This window comes from Eriocheir sinensis, chromosome 22, assembly GCF_024679095.1.
Source record: "Eriocheir sinensis breed Jianghai 21 chromosome 22, ASM2467909v1, whole genome shotgun sequence".
In the NCBI taxonomy this organism is placed as follows: Eukaryota; Metazoa; Arthropoda; class Malacostraca; order Decapoda; family Varunidae; genus Eriocheir; species Eriocheir sinensis.
The window spans coordinates 6,668,703-6,686,904 of NC_066530.1; the positions used below are offsets into that span (position 1 = coordinate 6,668,703).

General features: G+C 43.2%; 1 protein-coding gene across 5 annotated transcripts in view; it reads left to right on the forward strand.

Moving 5' to 3' along the window:
- The first annotated feature begins 392 nt into the window (after positions 1 to 392).
- The window catches only part of LOC127001969 (protein scarlet-like), a 102,177-nt gene continuing 84,367 nt past the window's right edge, over positions 393 to 18,202 (forward strand). For 3 of the 5 annotated variants that reach the window (XM_050867266.1, XM_050867270.1, XM_050867268.1), the window contains exons 1-9: positions 393 to 1,106; positions 1,683 to 1,869; positions 2,054 to 2,102; positions 3,490 to 3,676; positions 4,066 to 4,236; positions 6,774 to 7,012; positions 7,351 to 7,543; positions 7,747 to 7,778; positions 8,359 to 8,461. In XM_050867266.1, coding sequence (XP_050723223.1) covers positions 1,002 to 1,106; positions 1,683 to 1,869; positions 2,054 to 2,102; positions 3,490 to 3,676; positions 4,066 to 4,236; positions 6,774 to 7,012; positions 7,351 to 7,543; positions 7,747 to 7,778; positions 8,359 to 8,461 — 1,266 coding nt within the window. In that variant the 5' untranslated portion in view covers positions 393 to 1,001. The remainder of the gene's footprint in view (positions 1,107 to 1,682; positions 1,870 to 2,053; positions 2,103 to 3,489; positions 3,677 to 4,065; positions 4,237 to 6,773; positions 7,013 to 7,350; positions 7,544 to 7,746; positions 7,779 to 8,358; positions 8,462 to 18,202) is intronic. The other 2 variants (XM_050867267.1, XM_050867265.1) reach the window with 2 other exon arrangements.

The window sequence follows — 18,202 nt, forward strand, 5'->3', positions numbered from 1 at the left end:
ATAGATTTGGCACGATTCCGGGCAGAAATATAAAGTTCATATATATATATATATATATATATATATATATATATATATATATATATATATATATATATATATATATATATATATATATATATATATATATATATTGGGGATCACACCCATAGTTGATAAGGTTTTGGACGTGTTGTGTTAGTAGTATATTATTTTTTTTTTTTTAAGTCTAGTGATAGTTTGACAAGGCGTCTACACCGTGAACGTAAAAAAAATACTCGAGGAGAACAAGAACAACCTCCTTCGTGCTTTGGAGCCGAAAGCATCGGTGAATACGGACCTAGGTTTATTATTATGTAGAAGTGCGTCAGTAAGCCGTCTTATTGTGTATAGAAATCCCCTGGACCCTTGAAAATAGTATTGTACCCACGAGTATGTTAGTGTGTTGAGAGCCCTTCAAAGGTCATTATATGTGTGCTAAGGTAAAGCCTGCATATCAGAATATAGTATTGAAGCCACGAGTGCATTGTTGGCGCCTAAAATGTCATTATGTGTGTAAGAAAAGCGCCTGCAATTCAGAATTGAGCGATCGTGTCCCTGAGTGCCATTATGTGTCAAGAAAACGAACGTCTGCTGCTCAGAATTTAGTATGTAGAAAGTTTGTGCTATTTTGTATGCAGGTCACGCCTACCCCTCAGTGACTTAAGTGAAGCGAGCTGGTTGGTGAGTTAGTAAGAGTTCCCAGTTTCTTGATTGACTCTCGACTTGGTTAAACACATTACCTTCAGTAAGAGGTTAAATACCATTCGATACAGAGGGTGATCTTGGGAACCTACCTATACGAAAACGCATACGGAACAGACACAGGATGTATTGACAGCAAATTTTTTTTCTCTCTTTTCTTCTTTTCTTTCTTTCTTCCTGCCTTCCCACGTTCCCTCCTCCCTTCCAGTTTTCCTTCCTTCCTCCCTCCCTTCCCTCCTTCCTTCATTCATTCCTATTTTCCTTCCTTCCCCAGCAGAATGTCGACTCGGGAGGAGAAGAATAAGGACGGAAAAGTATCACTGAGTTCAGAACAATATGATGACCACAAGAATTCCTGTGGCTCCAATGGCTTCATATATAAGGTATAATATCGCCAGTGAGACAGTAATAGTAGTAGTAATTGTGGTAGTAGTAGTAGTAGTAGTAGTAGTAGTAGTTGTAGTAGAAAGAATTTTTTTTAGTACAGTACATCACAATTTTTCGGCCAATACTAGACAAAACCCTTTCCTAACATCCTCCACCTACCACTCTCTTTGACATTAGTGTACTCCTCTATCTCTTTCTATCTATTTATCTGCCTATCTATCAATCTATCTCTAACCTTTATCTAGTTTGTTTAATACTGCGGTCTAATCTTCATTTCTTCATTTATTAATTCATAACTTACTTCATTCATTCATTCATATATTCTTTCCTTCCTTCTTACCATCTTCCTTCCTTCCTTTCCTTTCTTTTTTCCTTTGTTTTTTCCTTTTTATATCTTTCCTTTTTTCCTTCCTTCATTTCTTCATTCATTTACCATCCATTCGTTCTTTCCTTCCTTTTTTCCATGCTCTCTTCCTTCTTCCTTTTCTCCCTTCTTTCTCTCCTCTCTTCTATCCACCATTCCTTCCCACTCAGTACATATATGCTACATCCCTACCCTTCCTCCTTCCTAGCCAGCTCACCGCGAGGACTGGCCACTTCTGAAGAGCCAACAGAATTATTACGGGACTTACAAGAGCCGGGGAGCGCAGGCCGGCATAAGACTCTCGTGGCGTGATCTGAGCGTGTACGTGCAGGAGGAGAAGTGCTTCCGACGAGGCCCCGACCAACGATGCCCCACCAAGGAGCTCTTGTACAACGGTGAGAGAGAGAGAGAGAGAGAGAGAGAGAGAGAGAGAGAGAGAGAGAGAAGCAGAGGCCCAAGTAGAGCAACAGACACAGCCAGACAGTCAGACAGACAGACATACATAGATCTTACTAACTAACTGAATAACTTACCAACCAAATAACTAATTAACTAACTAAATATCTTTCTTCTTTGCAGTGTCTGGCATCGTTTCGCCGGGAAGTCTAACCGCCATAATGGGCCAAAGGTAAATATGAAGGAGATTTGCAATGACAAGATGACGTGGGACTCCTTCTAATACTAACACTGCTGACAATACTAATACTGCTGCCTTCATCTATTAAAATTGCGTTGTGAGAGGTATCATTTCTCATGTCTTTTCACAACGCAATTGACTGTACCCATCCCGCTCATGACTATGGCCGACAACTATTTTTATTTAATATTACAAACATTATAAAACATATTGTTCTTAAGCTAGCAGAGCCTGTGGTTGATACGGCTATCAACCACCGTGGCGACCAAGGTTGCTGCCTCTTATCTGCCAGTGTTTCGGCGAGTCTTGGGTAGAAGCTCTGCGCCCTTGGGTGAATACTAGCCCTGTTCCACATTCTGTATTCTTTTCTCGTACGCTCTGTTTATCTCTTGCTCATTTCTTCTGTGAGCTGCATCGAGGGTCAGGTTTCTATGGCAATGGGCCTCTCTCTCTCTCTCTCTCTCTCTCTCTCTCTCTCTCTCTCTCTCTCTCTCTCTCTCTCTCTCTCTCTCTCTCTCTCTCTCTCTCTCTCTCTCTCTCTCTCTCTCTCTCTCTCTCTCCTTCCTTCCCCTCAGATCAGGACTCCGGTTTCCCATCTTACGGCCATCCTCCACAGAGTCGAGGGTCGCGGACGCACAGCGAGGGTACGTGGTTTGGCTTCTCCCCTAACGGCTGACCCACCATATAAATCGTAACAAGTGTTTATCAAACTGCCGATCAACACCGAGGCGTTACACACAAACTCTCTCAACCAGCTGTAATTCTTAATTAACGACGGCATCGTCACTAGCGCTGAGTTATTATATATATCAATTCAGTGCACGTTCACACGTGCGTTAGTATATAATCCAAGTCGGTATTTTTTTTTTTTTTTTTTTTTTTACGTCGTGGCCTATTGCGCCGGTAGGCTTCTTCCTGGTGGATCCTGAACTCCTGATGGTCGGTCCAAGGCTTCTTCCCGGTGGGGCCTGATGGTCGGCCCAGCACATTCTGGCGCAGGCGAGTGTTTAAGTGGCGCCATCTTGCATTGGCTCATGCTGCCCTCCCGGAGCTCATCTTTAATCCTAGAATCTAGAGTCCGGGTTGATAGGTGTTCTTCTGGACAGCATGTGGGTAGTTTTAGGCCACTCGGCGGCGGCTGAAAAATCCCAGCTTGGTGGCACCGGTCGGGGATTGAATTCGCGTCCTCCTGAACGCAGGGCCGTCACGCTATCCATTCAGCCACCGCCTCCCTTTAAGACCTACCATATAACAAATTTAGGAAGATAAACACAGCCCTCCCTCCCAATGCTACGCCTATACTACTACTACTACCACTACTACTACCACTAGTACTACTACTACTACTACTACTATTTATATCACTATATCTTCACAGCGGGGCCGGGAAGTCCACCCTAATGAACGCCCTGTCCCACCGAACGGAGAGATACATGGTGGTGAGCGGGGACGTGATCGTGAATGGTCGCCGCCTCAGCCGTTCCATCACGCTACTCTCCGGGTACCTTCAGCAACACAATCTCTTCCTGGGTACCTTGACCGTCAAGGAGCATCTGACCTTCATGGTGAATAGGAGTACGAGGAGGAGGAAGAGGAAGAGGAGGAAGACGAGTATTTTTAATAGGACGAGGAGGACAAGTACTATCTAGTAGTATACATGACAACTCCTGTGAATCTAGCCCTGCATACCTAACATCCCTATCCATGAATTTATCTTACCTCTTCCTTGAATATATCAAACGTATTAACACTCACAACTTGACTGCCGAGTGCAACACACACACACACACACACACACACACACACACACACACACACACACACACACACACACACACACACACACATTCACACAAAAAAGACTTCCGAGGACTTGAACTCATTAGAATACGATTAAGCTCCTTTTTTAGCCTTTCGAAATAATAGCACACACACGGTTCTATTTCAACGACAGGCTCGACTCAGGATGGACCGCCTTAGCACGGCCAGGCAGCGAGAGGAGCGCGTGCAAGAGCTATTGAAGGACCTGGGACTCTTGGAGGTGCATGACACTCGTATCGGCGTTCCGGGCACCGACAAGTCCCTCTCAGGCGGCGAACGCAGGAGACTCGCCTTCGCCACAGAGGTAAAAAGGACATACTTTTAAAATTTTCGGAATCCAAGCATACATTTGACAAGACTTTCGTAGAAATTGCGGTCAATTTTACGGGTAGGTTATGAATCTGGTGGTATTAGTGGTGGTGCCCAGGTACACACATTTGATAAGGCTTTCGTAGGATTTGTGGGCATTTAATGGGATAGTTTTACCCTTCGTCTATACTCGGCCAAGCAGTACCCAATATACCACCAACAAACTTACCTTTCCCAGAACTAGAGGGCCCGCGCGAAGGGTCCCATGGTTGCCAGACGCCCCTCGGCCAAGAGAAGCAGCCGGTCGAACATGACAAAGACTTCCGAGGACTTGAACTCATTAAAATACGATTAATCTCCTTTTTTAGCCTTTCGAAATAATAGCAACCTGACAGTGTCATAAATTTTAAACCTTTCGGCCCCCAAGCACACATATATGACAAATCTTTCGTAGGAGTTGTGGGCATTTTCAGGGGTAGTATTATGACCCTGGTGATTGTTTGACCTTTCATCCGTACCATAAGCGTAAAATATGCGCATTGGGACACGATTGATCTCCTTTTTGTCTTTTGAAAATAGTCGATGTGAGGGGTAAAAGCGTCTGACAATACCAACCTGCCAGGGACATATTCTTAAACATTTCGGCGCCAAAGCACATACATTCGACAGGGCTTTCGTAGGGGTTGTGGGGGGCATTTCCAAGGATGATAGTGTTATCATCCTGGTGGTAGTCTGACCCTTCTTGTGTACCATAAACGTAAAATAGTACTCATTAGGACACGACTGATCTCATTTTTGACCGTTGGAAATAGTTGATGGGAGGGGAGGAAGCATCTGATAATACCATCCCTAAGAGCGCTAACTTGCTATCCCTGACTGTCACTTGTTGTTATAGTAGTAATAGTAACTGAATACTAATATTATTTGTCCCTTAACCTCGTGATGTGCCCAGGGATTCGAACACACACAAAAGAGACGTCCTCAACTTGGGCGAGGCTACGCGCCCCCTGGCGTTTGTCCCCACTGATTGACTGATTGATAGTATGTGTTATGTAGTAAGGAGTGTGTGTGTGTGCGGGGGTGGGTGGGGGAGATAGATAAGCTGAGCCACCGGGACAGTAGTTGTCGTAGTAGTGGGAGTATTATTATTATTATTATTATTATTATTATTATTATTATTATTATTATTATTATTATTATTAATACTATTATTATTATTATTAATATTATTATTTCTATTATTATTAATATTATTATTATTATTATTATTATTATTATTATTATTATTATTATTATTATTATTATTATTATTATTATTATTATTATTATTATTATTATTATTATTATTATTATTATTATTATTATTATTATTATTATTATTATTATTATTATTATTATTATTATTATTATTATTATTATTATTACCTCCGCCAACGAAGTTGGGAGGAGGTTATATTTTCTGTCCGGTCAGTATATTTATTTACTTTATATATTTATTTGTTTGTTTGTTCGTGAGCAGTCTCCTGTGCACAATTTTGCGGATATCTCAACCAATTTTTCAGGGAAGCTTCGTGTCCATCCAGAATAGAACCCATTATTTTTTTTTATGTCAAAGGTCAAAGGTCAAGGTCAAGGTCGCATAAAACGTCAGATTGGCCATAACTTCGGTTCTCGTCATCGTAGAGACTTCAGACTTGGTTCATATTTTAGCTCATGGAAAGACGCACATTGCATGGCCTTGACGTTGACCTTTGACGTTGACCCAGAAAAGTTCGCCCAAGGTCAAAGTTTCCTGAAAAATAACATTTCATCAAATTTCGAGACAAATGCTTCCATATGATGGGTGTCCATCCGGAATAGAACCCATTATTTTTTTTATGTCAAAGGTCAAAGGTCAAGGTTTTGAGCAGATTGGTCATAACTTCGGTTCTCTTCATCGTAGAGACTTCAGACTTGGTTCATATTTTACCTCATGGAAAGACGCATCTTGCATGGCCTTGACCTTGACCTTTGGCCTTGACCTCGAAAAGTTTGCCCGAGGTCAAAGATTCCCCCCCCAAAAAAGAATTTCATCAATTTTCCATATGATGCATAGGAACACAGTTGATGCCCATATCAATTTTCAGGACGATCTTTGGCGGAGGTGTGCACTGTCCAAGTGTTATGCGTCTAGTTATTGTTATTATTATTATTATTATTATTATTATTATTATTATTATTATTATTATTATTATTATTATTATTATTATTATTAGTAGTAGTAGTAGTAGTAGTAGTAGTAGTAGTAGTAGTAGTAGTAGTAGTAGCAGTAGTAGTAGTAGTTGTAGTAGCAACAGCAGTAGTAGTAGCAGTCATAGTAGTAGTAGTAGTAGTAGTAGTAGTAGTAGTCTTTCCAGTGAAGTAGTAATCTCTATCCTCAATTAGTTAAACACTAGTTATGCCTCTCTTTGATTACGCTGCTCAATTCAAGTCATGTTATATAAAAGTGGATTTAGCCTCAACATACTTGACACATGACATTCTCTTTCGCAGATTATCAACGACCCTCAGTTACTTTTCTGCGACGAGCCCACGACAGGCCTGGACTCCTATAACGCCGAAATCATAGTCAAGATTCTGAAGGACATGGCCACGCGGGGCAAGACCGTTCTCTGCACCATCCACCAGCCGTCCTCGGAAGTCTTTGCCATGTTCGACCGGCTGCTGCTCTTGGCCGAGGGGCGTCTGGCGTACATGGGACCCTCCGCGCTAGCCTTCCAGTTCTGGGAAAGGTAAGATTGTTCGGGGTATATAGGAACGTGATGGGGTAAACACGATAAACTGTTCCTAGTCGAGTGTCTTAGGGACATAGGGATTGGCCATGGTCATTACGCCTGGCTCACGATCTCGTGATTCAACCATAGGCCTCAAATGCCCACATATCTTTGATTAAGGCCACTACTACATTCAAGAGTTAGCTGTCTTCTGCATTATTCCCTCTCTTGTTTCTTGTTTTCTTTCACATCACTTCCTCTCTTGTCTTTTCCTGTTATTATTCTCTCTCTCTCTCTCTCTCTCTCTCTCTCTCTCTCTCTCTCTCTCTCTCTCTCTCTCTCTCTCTCTCTCTCAGCCTCGGCCACAAGTGTCCCTCCACTTTCAACCCCGCTGACCACTACATCCACACGCTCGCCGTCTTCCCCGGCCACGAGACTCGCTCTCGGGAACGCATCCGGAGAATATGTGACAACTTCGCCATGTCTGCCAACTGCAAGGACATTGACATCACCATCCGGCATAACGACATCCTGCAGGGCGGCCCCAGTGTATGTAGGAACGATTTGGTCATGATATCTTTGAATTTACGTTTCCATTCTTTTATACGTAAGTGATAGATGTTCTTTTTTATTATTATTCGCCGTATACATTGTTTTTCAAGTGATATATGGTTTATGCTATCTCCTTTATCTATTTATTCGATTATTTATACATTTAGCTGGGTATTTATATTTTCTTGTTTTCTTTACAGTATGAGGAGGAATATCTCTTTGGAAATATTCCGTAAGTATAACATGTCTTCATATCTACCTTTTTTCTTATCTATACTACTTTTTTGGACATAGACAGAGAGCTAATTTTCTATAGACCCTATCTCGATTACACTATATAACAATACACTTTCTATTTGAAGGAACAGCCCGACCAGGCTATCTGTTTTCCCATTTTGTTTATTATTATTTTATCTACACATCCAGCTTCGTCCCTATGTACCCCATTTCGATTACTCTGTCTCTATATATTATTCATCAGGCACATACTTTGAACCCTACTAAATGTCTATTACATTAAATATAACAAAACAACGGAGCTTATAAACACTCATGAGCCAGTATTCTTAAGATGCTGGGATTTCCTAGGACTGTCTTGTGATGCTGGTGATAGTTTTGCACGACCTCTGCATCTTGCGCGGGAAAATCACCCATGGAAACCTGGATAATCTTCTATGTGGCCTTGGTCGTAATGGAAGCCCGATACGTTGAAATAATACGGTCCTTTTACCGTGTAGGTAATGTAATATCCTGTAACAACCAACAATAGCTAGACGAGAAAAATAGATAATAATTCCCTATTGTTCTCGTAGGGAGAAGTCGGGCTGGCTGGTGGAGTGGTGGTGGTTGTCGTGGAGGTCATTATTGGACGCCCGTAGGAACCTCACCTTCCACACAACCTTCTCCAACAAAGCCGTGAGTACACATAAAAAGCTTACAATGAGTGTAATAATTTTTCCTCATTATCACAATCATTGCTACTTTTATTTTTACCACTACCATAATCACTACTGGTTACCACTCCGCGGGCCCGGGATCGAGTCCCGGCCCGGTGAGTAGGCGTGCAGCTCACCCAGCTGTTCATTCTCCCATTCAGGCTGGTCGCTAAATGGGTACCTGGAGAAACCTCGGGAAAGTAAACTTTGGAAACCCCGGATTTCACATTTGCCCGAGTCCCGGGGAAACTGGTTGTTAACTACTATAGGTAAAAAGGCCAACGGATCGGAAAAGAGTACCGCAGCCAAGCCCAGCTTTAGCGTATTCACCTACCTTATACCTTTACCTTTAACCACTACTACCACGTACTACTAAAGCGGGTATTACACGGGAACGATTATGGCTGAGCAGGCTCCGTCAGGAAGCAAATGCTGGGGGGTGCTTGGGCGGACTAGTCGAGTGTAGTCTCTGCCGAGATCTAAATAAAGGGAGGTCGACCTACCCGCAGCTTAGGTGACGTCGCTTGGACCACTGGGAGGAGCCTGCTCTCTCTCTCTCTCTCTCTCTCTCTCTCTCTCTCTCTCTCTCTCTCTCCAAAGCAAGATATAAATAAAGGGAGGTCAACCCACGGTCGGCTCAAAATTCGTCCCATTACGTGCATCTTCCCGAGGCTCCTCCCCGGTGTCCAACTAACGTAGCACAGGGTATAAAAAAAGTTGACCCAGCACGCAACCCCATCAGTCGCACCATGACACTTGACGTGAAACACACCTGCCCTCCCCTCTCCGCCCTTCCACTTTCCCTCACTCCAGCAAAAATCTTTTTTTTTTTTACCTATTCGCCTATGGCGCCGGTAGGCTTTCTTGATGAGGCCTGAAGGTCGGCCCCAGCCCGTCGTGGCGCAGGCAAGTGTTTACAGTGGCGCCATCTTGCATTGGCTCATGCTGCCCCCCGGAGCTCATCCTTGATCCTAGAATCTAGAGTCTGTGTTGATAGGTGGTCTTCAGCATGTGGGTAGTCTTCGGCCACTCGGCGGTGACTGAAAAATCCCAGCTTGTGGCACCGGGCGGGGCGCAAACCCGCATCGTCCTGGACGCGGCGCCGTCACGCTATCCACTCAGCTACCGCTGTGTGTGTGTGTGTGTGTGTGTGTGTGTACACACACACACACACACACACACACACACACACATATTTACATAGATTTACATAAAAATCAGACCACGCAGACCCCATGGTCCAGACTAGGTGGTCTGTCCTTAAACCTAAGTGATTTTACATTAATCAGAAGGCTCCAAAACGTTGCATTTCTACTCTAGTTGATATCAAGTTGAAGGAAATGACGGTCGAGCTTGTTTTTGAAGGAGTCAATCGTGTTACACTGGACCACTGACGGTGGGAGCTTATTCCATTCTCGCACTACAACGTTGGTGAAGAAAAATTTGGTGCAGACTGAATTTACTTGTCTACATTTGAGTTTTACGCCATTATTCCTCGTACGCAAAGTGTCATCGATCATAAACAATGTTGATCTGTCTACACTCGTGAAACCATTAGGTATTTTAAAACATTCGATCAGTTTTCCTCGGAGGCGACGTTTCTCAAGAGAGAACACGTTAAGGGTGGAAGGCCTTTCTACGTAAGATTTGTTGCGCAAGGAAGGGATCATTTTTGTTGCCCGACGCTGAACACCTTCTAATTTAGCAATGTCCTTTGCATGGTGGGGAGACCAAAACTGTACCGCATATTCCAAGTGGGGTCTGACTAAACTATTGTAGAGTGGAAGTATTACATCTTTATTCTTGAATAAAAAGTTTCTTTTAATGAAGCCCAACATTCTGTTCGCTTTATTTGCTGCATCGATGCATTGTTGTGAGAATTTGAGGTTTGACGCGATTTTGACCCCCAAGTTCTTATTTGAGTTTAACGCTGCGCATTTCGTAATCGAACTTCTTATTCCTTGTTCCAACTTGAAGGACCTGGCACTTGTCTACGTTAAAAGGCATCTCCCATCTATCAGACCAAGCTGAAATTTTGTGTAAATCCTCTTGGAGGCTTTGCCTATCTTCGTCAGTGTGAACCGAGCTACCAATCTTTGTGTCGTCTGCAAAATTACTAATGCGATTATTGAATCCAACATCCACATCGTTGATGTAAATAAGAAGAACCGAGCCCTGAGGTATGCCACTAGTGACCTGCACCCACTTTGAGTTAAATCCGTTAATCACCACTCTTTGTTGTCTGTTGCTCTACCAATTCGCGATCCATTGGTGTACTTTACCGTCAATACCTACTTGCTTTAATTTGTAAAGTAATTTATGATGTGGGACTTCATCAAACACTTTCTGGAAATCAAGATAGACTACGTCCAGTGATTTGGTTACGTCATAAACAGTGAAGAGGTCGTTATAAAAGGTTAATTGGTTTCATAGGCAGGATCTTTTGTTACTGAAGCCATGTTGTGAGTTCCCAATTAATGAGTGGCTTTCAAGGTAACTCACAATTTTGTCTCTAATTATGCTCTCAAGTAGCTTACCTACAACTGAAGTTGACTAATGGGCCTGTTATTAGCTGGTACTTTTTTGTCTCCTTTCTTAAAAATCGGTGTCACGTTAACCTTTTTCCAATCCGAAGGGACGATGCCTTGTCGCAAGGACATATTGAATACGGTTGTGAGGGAGGAGAGTATTTCGCTCTTTGTTTCTTTGAGAAGTCAGGTCCAGGACTTTTATTTGTTTTAAGTGATTGGAGGGCTTTAAGGACTTCATCGGTTGTTATTTCAAAGTTAGGCAATGCATGCTCGGGATTTACACTAGTACTGGTGGTGGTGGTAGTGGTGGGAGGACTGTTAGTATTAAACACCGAGGAAAAGTAATTGTTTAATAGGTGTGCAACGTGTTGGCTGTCAGTCACTAGTGCACCGTCGCTGTTTGTTAAGGGTCCAATGCCACTTCTGATCGCCTTTCTGTTGTTTATGTAACTGAAGAAGGGTTTCGGATTGTTTTTACAGTTGGCCGCAATATTTTCTTCATATCTACGCTTTGCCTGACATACTAATCTTTTTACTCGTCGCCTGGCATCAAGGTAAAGTCTAATGTTTTCGGGCGTGCTTTGCTCTTTCTTTAGCCTGTAAAACAATTTTCTCTCTTGACTGAGTGTTTAATTTCGCTGTTAAACCAAGGTGGGCTTTTATTAGTGTTACTTCGCTTCTCACACAGTGGGACGAATGTGTTCTGCTGAGTGAGTTAATGATTTTTAAAGCTTAGCCAAGCGTCCTCTACATTACCGTCATCTGATAGTTGCATTTCTATTAGTTTTCGTCGTTTTTCTACGAAGTTAGCTCTTTTGAAATTGGGCACCTTTACTTTATTTTCGGTCACTGATGTTTGAGCTCTAATGTCGACGCGGACTAATTTATGATCGCAAGAACCGAGGTGCTCTCCTACCGTGACATTACTGACTAGGTTATCTTGGGTCGTTATAACAAGGTCTAGTATGTTATTTTGTCGAGTTGGTTCAAAAACTATTTGGCTTAAATAATTTTCTTCTAAAAATTCGATCATTCTATGTGACTCGCCTTTTTTATCTGACAGTGTCGCCCAGTCGATATGGGGGAGGTTAAAGTCTCCTAATATCAGTGAGTCGCTGTTATTATGTGACTGCCTTAAAACGCTGTTCGGCATCGAGTGATTGCCCCGGAAGCCTGTAGGTGACAGATATATTTAAATTGACCTTTGCAATGTTTACGCGCACGCACAAATGTTCAACGTCACTGTCTCCTGGGGTTCTGTCAGTGGGTTGCAAATAGCTTTTGACAAAAAGGGCGACACCACCGCCTCTACGGTTTACACGATCTTTGTTGAAGAGTCTGTAGCCATCTATGTTGTATTCGGAACTTAAATCAATGTTTGTGGTGTCGATAAATGTCTCGGTTACATCAATTACGTCAAAATTTTCTGTCAGAGCAAGACATCTCAGTTCATCAAACTTGTTTCTTAGGCTACGTGCATTGAAATTAAAAACTCTTAGGTTATCTTGAGGCTTGGTAATAGAGGTGGAGGTACCGGCGGGTTCAAGGTTACGAGTTTGTTGCGATGAATGGCGTCTAATTACACGGGCGGGGTGGAGGGACGTGGCTGAGAGTCGTTTTTTGATTGGGCGTCACGTCCTGCGTCGTTGAGGAGCCTTCCATATCTGGCTGCTCCGATGGGGAACAGGTGTATTCCGTCCCTGTGGAAGAGTTTACTCTGGCCGTTCCCAGGCGTGTGAAATTGTCCCAGGCGTCATGAAATTGTCCAGGGAGAGAGAGAGAGAGAGAGAGAGAGAGAGAGAGAGAGAGAGAGAGAATTAAGCGGGAGCATTACAGAGACGGCAGCAAGCGGAGAGCTGTAGTCAGGTGTCAGGTCAACTTTTGTGATGTGACTGCTGGGGTTGCCTACTCGCTCAGTTTTTTTTATACCTTGTGTGTGTGTGGGAGAGAGAGAGAGAGAGAGAGAGCGGAGGCTCCTATCAGCGGTCCAAGTGACTTAACCTAAGCTGCGCGTAGGTCGACCTCCTATAATTTAGATCTCGCCACAGGGTATATAAAAAGCTGAACGAGTAGAGACCCCCATCAGTCAGATCACGACAGTTGACCTAACCTCCACTCTCAGCTCGCTGCCTTCTCTCGCCCGCTCCCGCTATTTTCTCTCTCTCTCTCTCTCTCTCTCTCTCTCTCTCTCTCTCTGTATGCGTGCGTGTGTGTGTGTGTGTCTCTCTCTCTGTATGTGTGCGTGTGTGTGTCTCTCTCTCTCTCTCTCTCTCTCTCTCTCTCTCTCTCTCTCTCTCTCTCTCTCTCTCTCTCTCTCTCTCTCACACACACACACACACACACACACACACACACACACACACACACACACACACACACACACACATACCTAGTTAGTTTATTGACAAATACTTACAAATGTGATTTGCTATTCGAAGTACAAAAGAACGAAAAAATTAAACACTCAATTAGTATCGGCGTCGCAGACGCCGATCAACAGATTGTCCATCTTCTTGTTGTTCTCTTCAAGTTGTTTTCCTGGCATATTTTAATGCAAACAACAATGTATTATCAATTATTTATCCAAATAATAAACTAAAATATATTTTTCTGCAAGTAGAGGGTGACATATAATTTAATTAAAAATGTTGAGCACTTCATGAATATAACCACATAAATCACTGACATATGTGTCCTCATTCGGCAGGTCACTCATGTTCGTAAAGGATAACAATGTGAACTTTGCGCGGCAGTAAGCAGACAGTGGACAATTTATGAAGACATGTTGTTCTGTTTGTACATGTTCCCCGGCGTACTGACACACGCGTTGGTCAGCAGCCGTGTGACTCCACCTCCCTACCTCAATTCTTAGATTGTGAGACATTACTCTGAGTCTGATAAATGATTTTCGTTTTTAGTCTGGTATATATGTACTGGTTCGATACACTTCATGCACTGTCACGGATGGGTTCAGGGTCGCGGTATATGCTGTGAACTTTGTTGAAGTATCCGCTTTTTCCTGCACATACTTCACAACATCATTTAACGAATCTATATCCCTTTCCCAAACAGCTGACCTTTCAAAGATTGTAAACGAAGTGATAGGGTTCGTCCATATCTATGCGTGCCTGCTTCCTTTTAATGAAGTTAAATCTTTTCTTTTCAATAAGGTGTTGCACTGGAGGAATACCTGCTTCTATCATGCGTAGATTAATGCTGGTATTTTTCCGTATACCAATCAAGCATCTCACTTACTTATTATGTTGTTTTTCCAGTCCTTTTGTTTTCTTTGTGAACCACGACTCCGAACTATACAGTAATTAACTCATTACTGCTGCATCAAACACCGTTCTCTTATAAACAAATGGCATCTGCGTGCTACGGGGACAAAAATTAGAGAATTTATTTACCACTGCTTCACTCGCTGGTTCATGTAGCTTCAAGGCATCGGCCGACTTGGCGGAATCAATGAACCATGCCCCAAGGTACAGGTACTGAGAGGCATAGTTCACGCTCACTTCCTCACTCGAAAAACAGTGTCTAATTATGGTCCTCTCCATTAATACCAAAAAAAAACATAGTCGTGTTTTCATTAACTACCATTCCACTCTCTACAAAAGTTACATATAACTCTAAGTTTCTTAACACACATCTCACGACTGGTAGATAGTATCACAGCATCGTCCATCAGTAGTAATGTGTGTAACCTACCTTAGAATCCGTCCGTCTGCACAACTTTTTTAACATTCGTACCATCTCATCAATGTACAGAACAAATAGTAAGCAGCTTGAAGGAGCCCCCTGGAAAACTCCGATCGACGCATCTACAGTTGCTGACTTAAAAATGTTCTTGGTGCACTTATACATTGTTTTGATTGCCGTTAGCATGACTCTACCACACCCAAGATCTCTAAGGCGCTCGATCAACCTCATCCGGGGGACTCTATCATAAGCTTTACTGAACATCACATACAATTTTACTCTTTTTGTATAAAGAATAGTCACATAAGAGTCTCAAAATCAGTATTTGTTCTGTACAGTCTGTTTTTTTGATGATGCACCAAAGTTTCAATCTGTTAAGTAACATTGTGTCGTAAATTTTGGGAAGTGTATCCATACTACTGATCCCTCTATAGTTGTTACATATCAAATAATTTCCTGACTTAAATAACACTGAGTTTATTATAACACCATGACATGGGGTAGCGACATTGTGTGAATACTATGCTGAATATTGTTAACACAAACAAAAACCATGACACAGGAAGATGTTTAATAATGTCTGGGCATATACCAATGTAACTTTTGTTTAGGTTCATACTGTCAACCGCGTTACTCAACTCGTTAGGATTGAACGGGTCATTTAGCACTGGTATGTAAGGTGCATTTTCATCATTATCATTCTCAACTCTTTCCACATTAGGGGGGTTTAATAGGTTTTCAAAATGCAACTTGAACTGCTCATCTTTGGGCTGCTTTACATTTCCTTCTTCAATCCCTCCTTTTCAGTTTATGGATTTCCATATTAGTCTGCTATCTTTGGTGTCCAACAAACGTTTCCACCGCGGTTGTGTCTCGTCCCACTTGTGTTGCGCAATAGTCTGTGGTCTTTTGAAGGTGGCGGCGATGTCCATGATGGCCCGAGAACCCTCCACGACGGCTCGCTCCATGTCCACACCCTCGCCATCCACGACCAAGTCCGGGGGCGTTATCTCCTGCAATGACAGCCAGACTTTCAACGGCAACGTGCTTACACTCTTGCATAGCTTGTGTTGTAGTGCAGGCGTGTACCATTAACCCAGTGCAAAAGCTCTCTGCAACAACTTCACTGGTGACACTGTTGTCGTCGGTAACCAATGTCATAGTTAGTGGGGCGTGGTCGGAGCCTGGGATGTCTTGGTGCACGTTGATATCTTTTATATGACCAATACAGTCGTCTTTTTACAACGCATGCATAGAGCGATCTCTGATATCCACGTTGTACTTCTTCGAAATGACAACTCACTTCCAAATTTTCTTCCTCCGTGGTAGAGGTGGTTGGCAATAACCATGCCGCTGTTATTGCAGACATTTAGCAGCGTCCTCCCGTGGCTGTTGACGACGTCATCCTTTATTCCTTGATACTTGTAAAGGATGCCACTGGCGTCTATGATGCTCGGCGTTCCCACTCGCGCGTTGAAGTCGCCAATGCGATGACTTTACCAGCCTCTAAAGTGTGGCTGACAAAAGCCCCATACTGTGAAGGATGGTAATGAGGCGAGTCGTCGGGGGGTATTTATATGCCACCCAACTTCAGTTTTGGCCACTGTGACAACACAATTCAGATCTGACCTACAGCTTCCATATCCATTTGACTAACATCGTGGGCGAGACTGCTCTTCACCAGCATCTCCACTCCTCCTCTGTGCTGGCCGGCTCGAGACACATTCTTGTAAATATCAAAGCCTGGTACATTCAAATTAAAGTATTTCTTTGACTCCAGAATCCAAACAATGTCATATCCAAGAATAAATTAGAGTATATTTGCATCCTGCAACTAATCTTTCAGTCCGGCGATGTTCCAAGAGCACAGCCTCAGTTTTTGGCTTGTGGTGGGAGTTAGAAAAAACGCGGCGCGAATCTATCAATTATGACATCGTCTCTGAGCAGCACGCGATCTTTCCAGTAATACTTGATGTTCACGCCAGCGTTTTCCGCTTTCTCCTTCTCTTCCCGTTCTCTCTTCCTCAACCGTGCAGTTTCTTTCCTAACGGCAGGGTGGACATCTTTCTTGATGTATATAGTCGAGAAGGGTAATCTGGCATCCTTTAAATTTTGGGCTAACCTCAAGATGCTGTCTCTTTGGCTCTGGTCATCTACCGTGATGTGAATTGGTCTTTTTTTTTTTTTTACAGCAAAAGAGACAGCTCAAGGGCACACAAAAAAGGAAACAATAATAATAAAAGAAGCCCGCTACTCGCTGCTCCCAAAAAAAAGAATCAAAAGAGGTAGCCGAAAAAAAAGTCAATTTCGGGAGGAGAAGTGTCCTGATACCCTCCTCTTGAAAGAGTTCAAGTCGTAGGCAGGAGGAAATACAGATGAAGGAAGATTGTTCCAGAGTTTACCAGCGTGAGGGATGAAAGAGTGAAGATGCTGGTTAACTCTTGCATAAGGGGTTTGGACAGTATAGGGATGAGCATGAGTAGAAAGTCGTGTGCAGCGGGGCCGCGGGAGGGGAGGAGGCATGCAGTTAGCAAGTTCAGAAAAGCAGTCAACGTGAAAATATCGATAGAAGATAGAAAGAGAGGCAACATCGCGGTGGAACTTAAGAGGTAAAAGACTATCAGTAGGAGGAGGAGAGCTGATGAGACGAAGAGCCTTAGACTCCACTCTGTCCAGAAGAGCTGTGTGAGTGGAACCCCCCCACACGTGAGATGCATACTCCATACGAGGGCGGACAAGGCCCCTGTATATGGCTAGCAACTGCGCGGGGGAGAAGAACTGGCGGAGACGATACAGAACGCCCAACCTCGAGAAAGCTGATTTAGCGAAAGAGGAGATGTGAAGTTTCCAATTGAGATTTTGAGTTAAGGATAGACCGAGGATGTTTAGTGTTGAAGATGGTTACAGCTAAGTGTTGTCGAAGAATAGGGGATAGGTGTTTGGAAGATTGTGTCGAGTTGATAGGTGGAGAAATTGAGTTTTTGAGGCACTGAAGGACACGAGGTTCCTTCTGCCCCAATCGGAATTGATAGCAAGGTCTGAGGTTAGGCGTTCTGCAGCCTCCAGTCTGGAGTCGTTTACTTCCTGATGGGATGGCCTTCTATTGAAAGAAGTTGAATAATGCAGAGTGGAATCGTCGGCGTATGAGTGGACAAGACAGTTTATTATGGAAAGAAGATCACTGATGAATAACAGGAAGAGAGTGGGTGATAGGACAGAGCCCTGTGGAACACCACTGTTGATGGGTTTAGGGGAGAACAGTGACCATCTACCACCGCAGAGATAGAACGGCCGGAAAGGAAACTGGAGATAAAGGAACAGAGAGAGGGATAGAATCCGAAAGAGGGCAGTTTAGAAAGCAAAGACTGGTGCCAGACTCTATCGAAGGCTTTCGATATGTCTAGCGCAACAGAGAAAGTTTCACCAAAACGGCTAAGAGAGGATGACCAAGAGTCAGTTAAGAGAGCAAGAAGATCGCCAGTAGAACG